The sequence below is a fragment of the Schistocerca serialis genome, chromosome 8 (assembly GCF_023864345.2).
Source record: "Schistocerca serialis cubense isolate TAMUIC-IGC-003099 chromosome 8, iqSchSeri2.2, whole genome shotgun sequence".
Classification (NCBI taxonomy): Eukaryota; Metazoa; Arthropoda; class Insecta; order Orthoptera; family Acrididae; genus Schistocerca; species Schistocerca serialis.
The window spans coordinates 272,251,591-272,265,489 of record NC_064645.1 but is presented as its reverse complement, the minus strand read 5'-3'; the positions used below and the strand labels follow the sequence as shown (position 1 = coordinate 272,265,489).

The 13,899-nt window shown below is 37.6% G+C and overlaps 1 protein-coding gene across 1 annotated transcript in view; it reads left to right on the top strand.

The window, feature by feature from the left end:
* LOC126416811 (ethanolaminephosphotransferase 1-like) overlaps positions 1–13,899 on the top strand; it is an 87,570-nt gene that overhangs the window by 28,014 nt on the left and 45,657 nt on the right. The window contains exons 3-4 of the mRNA XM_050084693.1: positions 7,258–7,450; positions 9,572–9,834. Coding sequence (XP_049940650.1) covers positions 7,258–7,450; positions 9,572–9,834 — 456 coding nt within the window. The remainder of the gene's footprint in view (positions 1–7,257; positions 7,451–9,571; positions 9,835–13,899) is intronic.

Sequence of the window (13,899 nt, the reverse complement as noted above, 5' to 3'; positions counted from 1 at the left end):
GACTAAGCTGTATTTTGACAGGTGCATCAGCTGTGGTGAGATTAGTGTTGGGTGGGTTGAGTAGAGAGAGGAGGAGGCAGCGAGAGGGTGGGCTGAATGGCGAGAGGCTCGGAGGGAGACGGTCAGTTCGCCAGCTAGGAATGCTCCCCAATGACCCCTACAATCGTACATTACGTACTGAGCCCATATTCCTGCCACCCCTCGTTCCCACAATCTAGCCGACAAACCAGCTATCTTCCTCCGAAGGATAACTCTGAAAGCTAGCAAGTTTTCTCCATTTTGTGTACGTCTATTGACAACTGAACACTTTTGCTTTTTGGGGAGTGGTCTTCTATAAGCCAAAAATACCTACCTTTTACAATAACATTTATAAGTATTAGAATTATAAGGCAAGGAAAGATATATGTGAAAGCCGAAGAAACAAGAAGACATTTTATTTTGTCATCATACAGGCCTAATTCAGTTGTGAACTGAAACTGTCCAGAATGACTATGGTTATTTTAAGGTATAATGCAGTCAAAAACAAGATTATGTAATATGCAAATTTGCTCTGTGTTGCTGTAAAATAAAGTGGATAGAAAATAATAAACATAGAGGGCACTGCCCGCTGGCAATGTGGTCAGTTTTGCAGTTGCATTCATAATCCATGCACAAATGCATACAACATGCTAATAAATTTTATGACCTGGGTAGTTGATGTCAGCCTTTGATGGCTCACCTGCAGTTATGTGGCAGATTCCTGTATGAAATATTGTGCTGGGTAGAAAACTGCACTCCTGAACATCGTTAACTGTTCAGTACACTGGGAGATTAAAAAATTCCAATTCATTACATAGAACGATGATTATGGTCTTGTCAGAGGTTATTTTAAGATGTCGTAGAATTGATCCTGTGTTGAAATGTATGGAACACCTAGCTCTCTTTCTATTATCTTTTCTTGAATGAAGAAATAATTAATTTGAATATGTTTATTGTTATGTTGAAATAGAAGATTTTGTGTCAGTCTCAGTGTAGCTTGATTTAATCTGAATAACTTCTGTCTCAGTGAGCCCCTCAGTCACATGATCTTTATGTCATTATTTGGAAATTTGTGCTGTGCCTAATGTTAGACTTGACGATGGTAACTTGCCTTATAGTTACTTGCAAAAGAGCTCCACCAATGAGAATGATGACACCACCTGTTGTAGGATGAACAGTCATGTTACATGCACCAGTTTCTGCATCATTATAGCTCTTAAGTATTTTGCTGGTCCTGCTTAGACTATAAACATTGACCAAATCAGTTGTACCAGGAGTCTGTCAGAATATTTGTTTCACCTCTATTGTAAGGCAACAGAATAAAGTGATATTGAAAGGAAACTTATATTATATGCACTATTAGGACTCTTTTTGAGTCATTGGATGCATAAGTACGCCAGTTACTATGGGGAGTCAAATGAAAAAGTTAAATACTTTTTAATGAACAAAAGTGGAACCCAAGTGTATCATTTTGTGACATAGTCTTCCCATCATTCAACACACTTCCTCTAGCGCAAGAAAGTGCACAGATTTCTCTGGAAAAAAAGAAAAGGAAATCATTTTGTTTGTGTGCGCAGCCACTCGTGCACTGCCTGCTACATCTCATCATCGGGACAAAATTTCTTTCCTCCTATCACCTCTTCGAATAGTCCAAACATTTGGGAATCACCTGTTGTGAGATCTGGTGAGTATGGCAGATGGAACAGAGTATCAGAGTACAGGTCATTGAAGGCTGCAAGTGTTGCACAGACTGTATGAGGCCAAGCATTCTCATGTTACAAAATGACAGCTGTAGTTGTAAGTCCACATTGCTTGGTTCTTATTGCAGGTTGAATCTGATATTTTTTAACGTATTGGAATATGACACACTGGTGATAATGTTTCCCTTGTCGTGTAATGTTTCAAGACAGCGTGTCATACATCCCAAAAGAGAGTCCACAGGACCTTCCCTGCAGATGGCTGCACTGTAACTTCTTGGGTTTTGGTGATGAGAAGTGGCACCATTCCTCACTTGCTCTCTTCATTTTGGGTTCATAGTAGTGTACCCAAGTGTCATCTCCCATAATGATTATCATGAAGAAGCCATCACTTTCTGCTTTAAATCACAACAAAAAGTTCTTTGCAGGTGTCAACGCATTGCTCTTTTTGTTCTGAAGTGAGCTGCCATGGCACCCATCTTGCAGATTCTTTGTGGAACTTAAGGACTTCATGAATGATGTGATGTGATGTGCTGAGCCATGACTAACATTCATATTTGCGGCTATTTCATCTGCCATCACATGGCAATTTTCCATCACACTGTCCTCAAATGGTGTAGTAAACTCAGGTGTCACAACACTATGTGCCTGGCCTGGCACTGAGCATCTGTCGCAGAAGTCACATCATTTCTAAACTTTCTACTCCACTCACATATTCACCACCATGCATTTCAAAAGGTTTTGTACCTTCACTGCTCAGGAAACTTATGAGAGTATGCTATATTTCCTTCGTGCATTCGCAAGTGGGGTAGCTATTTTGAGCTGGTGTTGTGGCTGGCCCCATTTTGCTTGTCTGTAAATCATTGATAACAATACCACAGACTTTCAGAACAGTGGCATGAAATGTTGATTTTTAATTACACTTTTAAGGTCTTCATCTCGTTCCTCCTCGTACTTGGCGAAAGTGGAAATAACTTTTCTCTGTACCTTCAACTTCTGTTTCCTTTATTCTTGGTGTTCGAACAGGTGTGCATTCTTGAGTATTGGAACTTGCAATAATTTCGCTGCACTTGTCTGCATTTACTGCACCATCATCAGAACATGCTTTAGCTAAAGCCAAGTTCTACATCTGTACTCTGCAAGCCACATTTTGCTGTGTAGAAGAAGGTATGTCTGGTACCAGCGTGATTTACCAGCTTCTGTGTTGCAGTTGTGAATGATAAATGGGAAAAATGACTGCTATGAAGTTACCATACGAGTCTATATTTGTCCAATTTTTCCCATGTCATTATCGCAAGGGGAAATAGTATATTGCCTGACTCTTCTTTGAACATAGGCTCTTGTAATTTTAACAGTGTATTTCTCTGTGACGTAGACCATCTCCCTTGTAGTGCCTGCCACTGTAGTTAGATAAGCTTCATCTCTCATGTTTATTAAACATACCCTTGGTGAAATTTCTTATCCTTATTTGTAGCTTCTCTAAAACACTTGTTAGTCCAACCTGATAAGGGTCCAAGACTAATTAGCGGTTCTCAGAATCATACATCCAAGGAGTTTATGTGATACTTCAATACGTCTTTCAGAGATTAATTATATTTCCTTTGAATTATTCTTCTTAATCTCACTCTGGCATCTGCTTTTCTTGCAGCTAATTCTATGTACTTTTTCTACTTTGGCATACTCCGGAAGGTTATTACTGGACATTTTCCATGATTGGCTGCCAACTGTGTAGTCGAACAATAATGAAACTTTCTACCTGCTTACGCACAATACGTTTCTTTTATCTGTACTGTGTGTTATTTACTAACCCCCGCATCAAGTGACAATTTTCTACAGGTCTTCATGCAGTTTGCTACAGTTATCTGCCATTGGAACTTTCCCATTTACACCAGCATCATCCACAAATAGCCAGACTTGCTTGGAGCTCTGGAAATTACTTTTATATCTAAAGATTTTGTACCATTGAAGAATGACTTGTCATATTCTACCTGCTAGAAAGTTCTGAGCTCGATCCCTGCTATTGTGTTAACTCATATTTTGATCAAAAAACTGCTGTGTCAAACTGTGTTGAATGCCTTCCAGAATTAAAAAAAACTCATTATCAACATGGGTTCCTTTATATCTGCTGCCCTTTTGGGTGTCTTGTGGACAAACTGAATTGATTGAGTTTTACAAGATTGGGATTTGCAGAAGCTATGCTGATTCCAACACAAGTGGTTTCCATTCTTCAGAAAGATCATAATTAATAAGCATAAAATATGTTCCAAAGCTAAAACAGATTGATGCACTGTTCCGATGATCTTTCTTGATACCGGGAACGCCATGCACCTTTTTCCAGCTACTTAAATTCATTCATTTCTCCTGCAATCTACACTAAAATGCTGCTAGAATGAGTTGTTTTTTGTTCAGGTAGCTCATAACACCTGGTTGCCTTAACAATTTTAGTTGATTTTTTTATTCCCCTGTTACGTATCTCAAAATCATTTTGACATTTGTGTTGTGATTGTATGGATGAGTGAGAGAACCATACATTACATTCTTTCAATCTTGGAAGACCAAATTTCGTATTTTGGTTTTCTGTGTGATATCTTCCAATTGGGTGCCAGAATGGTCTCTGAGTGACTCAGTAAATTATTTTACTGACTTTTTGTTAGACCATAACTATACAGAATTTTTTGTTAGAATGGTCAGCACAAATTTATTTTTGAATTTATCGATACTTCTCGTGTAATTGTTCTTCCTCACATTTTTTCTTCATTAAACTCTTGTTTGTTAACAAGAGTTTAATTCACTACTGTTGAAACATGTTATGTCTTACCCATCCCTCACAATCTTACTTTCCTCATACAAATTTGAAGTCTATTGTATAGTGCTTTTGAATTTTATCCATTTGTGATACATATATTTGTACCCAGAGACGGATGTCAGATGTTAACCACTCAATCTGGGTGCCTTTATTAATATACATTTTAACAACTGTAATCAGTGATGCCATAACAGCCTTATGGTCACTGATTCCTTCCTTGGCAGCAACTGACTTGAAAAGCTCGGATCTGTTAAACATGAAAAGATCGAAGAGGTTGTTGTCATAAGTCAGTTCTTCTAACTGCTCTAAATAACTTTCAGAGCAGACATTCAGAAAAATCTCAAACAAATCATTGTCTTTGTCACTCATACAAATTGTATGACTTCCTTTCTAGAGCTGGAAAGTTGAAATCTCCTCTTATTACAGTAGCAGGATAAGAAATTTACGTGCGTTATTCACAGAGTTTTCTCGTAAGTGTTCTGCTACGGTAGCTCCTGAGGCATGTTGTCCGTAAAAGCATGAAATTACTATGTTTGACCCACCTTCAGTGCTTACCTTTACACAAATTATTTTTATATTGAGAGTCCATAATAATCTCACTAGGAACTATTGAGTTCTTTATTTCAGTTATTGCACCACCATGATTAGCATCTAGATTTTGCTGCTTGACCGTTTCTGGTTTCAGCTAGCCTTCTCTTACTTAGCAGTATGTGGACATTATTATTATTATTATTATTAATGGGACTAATGGTGGGACCTCACCGAGAATGCTCCTGCAGTTAATACGTAGTTAAAATTTTCTCATCCTGATCTCTATGATGTATGAAGCTGACATATCAGAAAGCCATCAGCAAGGTTACTCTAAGCCTCCATCTCCCACACCCACCCCTTATATAAAAGAGTGGGCCATATGTTGTGCACATCTCCCTTTTTTAAGGCAAGAATAACCTCTTCATACATTTTCTAATAAAATTTTCAGTGTCTTATGGATCTAAAGGAGAAACAAATTCATCATCCACATGAAGAGCCACAATAAGTATTTCTTTCATATTCGGTGTTCTTAGTGTGTAAGTATAAGTCTGCATCACTTGTCTTGAGTCCTGCTAACTATAGAAAAGCTCCAGAATGAATGTTCCAACATTTTGGAGCTCACTTGGGACTGTACAAACTCTTTTTGAGTCTCAAAATTTATCAGTATTCTTGTTATTGCACTGTTTAATTTCTTCTAGTTTTCCATATAAAAATGCAGTAGGTTCATTTGGCATTGTAATTTACATTTTTCTCATTTGCAGCAACATTGTATAAATTATGTTTAACTTTGATTACAAACATTCCTTTATTATGTTAACAATGTCACCATGGTGATTAACTCTTTAATGACAAGTCATACCTTATATTTGCCTACATTGCCATTATATTTGGATTTTATTCAGAAAAACCCATTTATAAGGTATGGCCCTTGATCTTTTTGGTAAATTTGTCAACTTTCAAGTCTGATATCTTCTTATAACTTCATTTTATTCTCCATAGCCTGTTTGCACCTGATATTGTATTTAATGATTTGTACTCTTTTGTAACCTTCAGGATCCTCCTTATCTTTGACAGTTTACCAACTGTGATGATGGTGTTTTAGTCTTGAGTGGAGTGATTTGTGAAAGCCTTCTTCATTTCTACCTTCATCATTTATATGTTCCAAGTCTTTAGGAGAGTCTCCCTCTTCCTCTGTGGAAGACTTCTTGATTCATTTTCTCAGTGTTATGCAGAAGTAATTCATCTGGTTTTGTGTGAAGGATTTCATCTTTGGAGATGATAACATTATTTTCCCCTGTATAAAATTTCCATAGTGCTCGTCCGCATCGTATCCTACAAAATCTCGCTCTACTGCCTTTTTTCCATTGTCCTTTGTCTCTGAAATTGAAATAAACGTAACATGTGGCCCCTATAGTATGTAAGTGCTTCATTTTTTGATTCTTGTCCATCCGTATTAATGTGGACTAGTATATTCAAAAGGCTTATTTTCCACTCTGATTTAAAATGTATAGTAAAGTTTCTACTAACAATTAGATACACCAAAAGTAGATGATGAGTTTCACTATTTGGGCTGCAAAATGACACAATGTCCAAGGTAGAGAGGATTTAAAATGCAGACTGGCAACAGCAAGAAGAATGTTTCTGGAAAAGAGAAATTTGTAAACATCAAATACAAATTTAAGTGTGAAGCAGTCCTTTCTGAAGATATATGTATGGAATCTATCTTGTACTAAAGTGAAACATGGAGGATAAGCAGAAGACAACAAAAGCTATTGAGATGTGCAGATACAGAAGAATGTTGAAAATTGGTGGTAGATTGAATAACCGCTAGTTAGTGGAAAAATTTTGTAAAGTTGATATCAAACTAAAGAATAACTTTAATTAAATACAAAAACAGTGTGGACAGTGGTAAATAATTCAGAGTGGTTGGATGGAGAATGAAATGATGGGAAAGGCTATGACAGAAATGAAACACACGATGCAGCTTCAGAGGTTAAAATTCTTGTAACAATAAGAGATTTGAATAATGTTGAAACTGTTTAGGAAATTTAATAGCATTGTTGCTCTTTGTACAATTATAAACACACATTATAAATATATTCTTTCTTTTTATTTTTCAAATTTATGTCTTAGTTATTTTTAATTTTTTAATTTTCCACCTCCAAAGTAAGTGAAAGTAATTGGGTAATGGTCTTTCTGTTTCAGTTTTGCCCAAAATGGATTGCCCCGAATGTTCTGACATTTGCTGGTTTCTTGTTTACTGTATTTAATTTCATTCTGTTTTCTTATTACGACTATGAATTTTATGCGTCAAGTGATGATCACCCAGAAGTTGCTCCCATACCAAGATGGCTTTGGGCAGCTGCAGCCATTAACATTTTTTTAGCCTATACTTTGGGTAAGATAACATTATTTTCATTGTTGAGTTTATTGTCTTTATTTTTTATGAAATAATAATCATAAACAGATGTAAATTATGTAAGGGAGTAAAAAATATAAATAAAAGGAAAATTGATAAATGTATCCCAGGTGAAAATTAAAGATTTAGATGAACTAATGTAATATAAACTTTATGGCATGCAGTTTGTTGTTTTATCATTTTACACTATCATTGTGAAACACTGAGAGAAGGTTGGTTATTTACTTTTTAGTTGCCGTGTTGTTATAACAAGAAGTATAAATATTGGACAAATATTCAAATTTGATATGATTGTTTGGAAACAATAGAGTAGTGTAATTTTTATTGAATAAAACAACTGATCACAATTTAATACAAAGGAATTAAAAGTTAGGACGGAGAACAGTACAAGTAGTGCCCATGATTGATGCTCATGTTTCTCGAGATAGCGATAAATATGTTCGAACGGCAAGTATGCAGTAAGAGACAGTCATGCTGATGCTCAGATAAAATGATTTTTTTTTTTTTTTTTTTTTTTTTTTTTTTTTTTTTTAAATACGTTTGCTACCATAAGTCAACTAAATCATGTGGGTGGCTTTTGAATTTTGGTAATTTTTTTTCCTCAATGTAAGCAGCTGAATTTTGCAATGAACATAGTCTGTGATGTTTACATATCACTGCCACTTCCATAATGTATCAAGTTTTTGTATTGCATTATTGTTTGCTTCATTTATTCAGTACTTGGCACACCAGTAAAAGTAGAAGCCACACACACAAATGCAAAGAAAGCAACCTAAATATTAAATCACATGTGGGCTAAGATCACATGATTTGTAACCAGTGTGAATTTATAATTTCAGACATACTCTGTAGAACAGAAATGGGCAATAGATGGCTCGCAGGCCAGATTTGGCCCGCAGTTGTTTTTCAGTGCTGTCCACCAAGCGAGGTGGCACAGTGATTAGCATAATGGTCTTGCATTTGGGAGGATGATGGTTCAAACCCACATCTGGTCATCCAGACTTAGTTTTTCCGTGATTTCCCTAAACTTCTCCAGGAAAATGCTGGGAGGGTTCCTTTGAATGGGCACGGCCGATGTCCTTCCTCATACTTGACACAATCTGAGCTTGTGCTCTATCGCTAATGACCTCAAGGTCAATGAGACGTTAAAACCAATCTTCATTCCTTCCTTCTCCTTCCTTCCTTTTCAGTCCATCCCATGGAAGAAATTTGTCAGAGGGGAAGAGCAAAGTGCTGCAGAATTTTTTAACTGTATTTTTTGCGACAGCTGTTGTAAAATGTCATAAGGAAAGAATGCATAAACAAATGTAAACACCTGAAGGTGGGGTAAACATAAATTGAATGTACTCCAAAAAATGCATGTTATGAGGCATAATTTGTTGGCGTGTTATGTCGCAAAAAGGGTGCCATTTATATTGATGCATTATGATAGAAGTTTGTCTTCATGTATTATGAGCACTGCTGTCGCATCAGTGATGGAGTGACACGCGAGCTTAAGTAAATTTGTGAATCAGACCTGCGGATGTGTTACATTAGAAATATTTCTTTGGGAGTAGATAGACCCTTACTCATAAAAGTCTATAAATAAGTCATCTCAACTCAACTTGATTATTGGAGCAACCTTTATGATTGGCTCATAACATGTGCTTTTTGTGCTATTAAGCCACCTCTTCAATTCCTGTTGACTCTGTTCTATCATGTTTCAGGGAATATTTGTTCATTTATTTGTATTATTTCTACTTTCCAGTGGTTCAAGATGTTGCTATTGTAATTATCTTTTGTTTATGGCTTACTGAATGTTACAAAGAATTGTAGTGTTACCTGAAGTAGCCATCATCACTTAGTTTTCCAGTAGATGATACATCTATATGGTTCTGCTGTTTGAGACTTTTCTTTTGAAGTGATAATGCTGAAACTCATAAATATTGTGACACCATCCAATATAATGTTAATGGGCCACAGTAGTTACAGTTTCTTAATGCTGAAGGGAATTGAAGAAATGTATGTTCTGCTGGAGCTTTAATTTGTGTGTTTTTTAGTTAATATTAAATTGATGTAATATAATTTTCATTGTGACATTGTTTCATATTAAAAATACAGATGGAATTGATGGCAAGCAAGCACGACGCACTCAAACAAGTGGACCACTCGGAGAACTGTTTGACCACGGTCTTGATTCTTGGAGTGCAGTTCTCATACCAACATGCATGTACTCAATTTTTGGTCGCACAACGTACAGCATTTCTACACTACGAATGTATTATTGTCTATGGAATGTCTTCGTAAATTTTCATCTTTCGCACTGGGAGAAGTACAACACTGGAGTTCTGTTCCTTCCATGGGGATATGATGCTTCTATGCTGGTAACTATTCATTTAAGACAAGACAAATTAAGAGATGTGTTAACAACAAAAAATCGTTACTTTATGTAATAAGAAAAAGCAATGTTACTATCTTTACTGTTTCTAGTCATTTTGTTTGTTGTCTGCGTTCTTCTCTTTTTATTCCTTACCTTACCATGTGTGCATTGTATCTTGACACACCCAGTGGGAGCTGCTTGAAGACAGGAATCTGAAGAAGTCTAAAGAGTTCAAGCCAGTATTGACTTTTTGCCAGTTACTCCCCCCTTAGTTATCAAACAGTGTTGCTTTGTTTTATTAGTAATCAAATTTTAATGCTGTGTTTCATTTTTATTTTACACAATTTGCAGCACTATTGAACTTGACAATAAAAACCAATTCCATTTGATTGTCGTTGTATGGAAATTAGTTCATTAGCTCCATGCATTACTTCTGCTTTCAGAGATGTGTGAGACATAAATATATGTTATGAGAAAGGCTTGTTCCCTCTGAACTGCTTCTTTTCCTTGAGGCAGGAAGGTAACTCTTCCTTGTCCTTCCAGCAGCTCCATTAAAAGTGTTAAGTTACAGTGGACACATTTTAGAAAGAATTGTCAGTTTTGTATTTGTTTGTTCTTTTGCTCCAACCGAAGGTAATTCCATTTTCTGCTTTATAGTAATGTATTAAATGGTTGTGGAGGGCCGTAACTGCATTGGTATTTGTTGACAATAACTATTTCGACACTAGTTCACATTTAACACTTGCAAATAACTGTTAAATTACATATAATGTCTTTAACACTTCTGTCGACATCTGTTTTCATGCATTTGCTCAACATACACTCCATCAAAAAAGTTGTTGCTTTTGTCAAGTACTCACTGCAAATTTGTCAGCCATTTTGAAGAGAAACAAAATACACATTTCAGCCAGGTTATGAACATGTCATCTGTGATGATTATATGTTTCTTCCACATTGTTACATACGTCATTTCTTGAGATCAAATCTGTAGGCTTCATAGGCCAGCCAAGGTGAATAGTGGCTCCAGGAAGTTCCCCATACCACAGAGTAACTGTACAGCTTGATAGATTGGATGTAAAACAAGATGTGGGACAAAGGGCAGAACATTATCAAACACCTTAATACGAGGAAGTGAATGTCACTACCACAGACAGCACCCTTTTGTCATGTATATAACAGCCTCATAGAGCCACTTTCGACATAGATCACACATTGCATGTAGTCTGAGTATATGGTATATTTTGTTCCAAATATTTTACTTTGTCCTGCCAGAGGATCGTTCAGAAACAGTCAGGAGGACTACTGTTGCATGTTTGTACCAGTCAATGCTCATTGGAAAACAAGTTTACACCATAAGTGGTGCCATATGCCAGCAGTTATTTCTACATGCAGTCATCTCCTCTGTTTTTTTCTCATCTACGCCTACTTTACTCATCGATCACTGGTATTCACTTTGTCTTCATTGTAACAGTAATTTATTAATTTCTCAGGATTTTGTTATCAACATTTCCCCATTGTTTTGTCTGTTGTTCCCAAAAACCTGCATTTGGTTGCAAGAGTTCATTGCATAATGTGAGATAGTCTTTCCTCTGTTAATTGTGTCTTTGAGATATTTAGAGAATAAGGCTCTAAATTGCAGTTAATAAAATTAGTGACAATTGTTTTCTCACATTGTTCATGTCAGGCCTTGATGACTGTTGATGTGATGGAAAAAAGTGAGAATTGTTTTAATGGGAAGACTTGTAGATGAATAAATTCTTCTCTGCTGCGCCCACAGCTTGCATAATTTATTTGTGAACATAAATCATCATTGGAACTATCTGTCATTTTATCGGCTGTCAAAAAAAAAACATGAAATTTCACTATTATGTACAGAAAGTAAATTGGTGACCTATGTTAACAACAAAGTACATAAAAGATCTTACATTTGAAGATGGTTCATAGACGTCATTCCATCTAGATGGAAGTATAATACAAGATGAAATCTCATATTCTATTACATACATATAGAATCAGGTGATATATGAATGTAATGTCAACAGGAAACTTTTGTATTGTGCAAGAGAACACTATTGATCATGCTCTCACTTCACCCCAATCCTCCGCCCCAGGGCCAGACGCTGTCCAAATTCAGATGTTGCAGCACATTTCTCTTGCGGGCAAGCACTTTCTGCTTAACACGTACAACCACATCTGGGCAGAGAGTACATTTCCCGGACGTTGGCGTGAAGCCACCATCATACCCATACTTAAGCCCGGTAAGGACAAAAACCTTCCTTCTGGCTACTGCCCCATCTCTCTCACCACCTGCGTTTGCAAGGTGATGGAATGTATGGTTCATGCTCGGCTGGTATGGTGGCTCCAGTCTCGCAATTTACTGATGAATGCATAGTGTGGATTTTGAGCAAAGTGTTCTGCAGTTGACCATCTCATCACTTTGTCCATCTGTGTCATGAATGGTTTTCAGCAGAAATCCCAGACTGTGACTGTGTTTTCCGATTTGGAGAAGTCCTACAACACCTTCTGCAGAACTGGTATCCTCCGTGCTCTTTATACGTGGCGCTTCTGTGGCCGCCTGCCCTGTTTCCTTCAGTAATTTTTAAAAGATCGAGTTTTCAAGGTGTGTGTGGGCTCTGCCTTGTCGGACACCTTTATCCAGAAAAACTGTGTGCCTCAGGTGATGAAATCTTCTCGGGCTTCCATCCAGGTAGCTGCATCGAAAATCCGCAACGTTTCAATGAGTGTCATTCTCACCTCTTCTGGCGAAGATGATGAGAATGACGCTCTTTGAAACATCGCGGATTTTCGATGCAGCTACCTGAATGGAAGCCCAAGAAGATCTTCGCCAGAAGAGATGAGAATGACACTCATTGAAACATCGCGGATTTTCGACACAGCTACCCGAATGGAAGCCCAAGAAGATTTCATCAGCAGTATACAACGGGAAAGACTACATTCACATGTGTGCCTCAAGATTTCGTCCTGATCATCGTCCTCTTTGCTATCGCCATTAACCCTGTAATGGCCTGTCTTCTGATGGCATCTCTGACTCCCGTTTTGGTGATGATTTTGCCATCTATTGCTGTTCTTCATGGACTTATTTCATTGAGCAGCATCTTCAGCGATGTCTTGATCATCTTTACTCCTGCAGCATCGACAATGGCTTTCGCTTTTCCACTGACAAAACCATCTGTATGAATTTCTGGTGATGCAGTTGGTTTCTCCCACCATCTATACATCTTGGGCCTGTTGCCCTTCCATTCGTTGAAACTACGAAATTTATGGGGCTCATGCTCGATAGGAAACCCTCTACTGCTGTGACTTTCTCCTTAGCAGGTATGCATGCCGTTTGTCTGCCATGCGTGGCCACCCATTCTGTGCCTTCTTCTTCGGCGGTTCCTTCGATCGCCAGTATGGGGCACGTCCCTCTTCTCTGTTACCTCCTGGTGTTCGCTTTTGGCACTTGCTACGGTGGCTTAACTTCACACTACCTGCAACTTTCCTGATGGGTGTGAGCCCTTCACAACCTTGGGTTCATGAAGCGGCTCTTGTTAACCTTGGCCTTCATTCGCTTCCTAATTTCTTGGACGACAAGAGACAGTGCTGTGTTGGGTTGCACAACTCACATGTCTCTTCCAGTTGACTCATACATTGTGCGTGCAGCCAATCCTGTTCTTTGGGCCATCAGCTACGTCGCTCTCACCGTTTAATTCTTCTCTGAAGACTGTATCAGGTTAAAGGGAATAATATTAACCAACTTTCTATTCTTGAATTAAATCATGTACTCGTAGAATCTTTTCAGTTCAACAATAATATATTTTCAGCTCTCATCCCCAAAGCAACAATTATTCTGCACAAGCTCCAGCAAGCCAACTGGTTTCAAGATAAATGTCAGAATCAACAAAACACCCGTACAATTACATACGTGCTGCCTCATGCAGAGCCAGGATGTGAAGTAAGAATCTCTATACAAGACACGCTCCATCTGTCTCTGTAACAATCCTCATGACACCACAAACCATGGAACATTATACAAACACTCTTTAACTTTTTGATATAAATTCCAAGG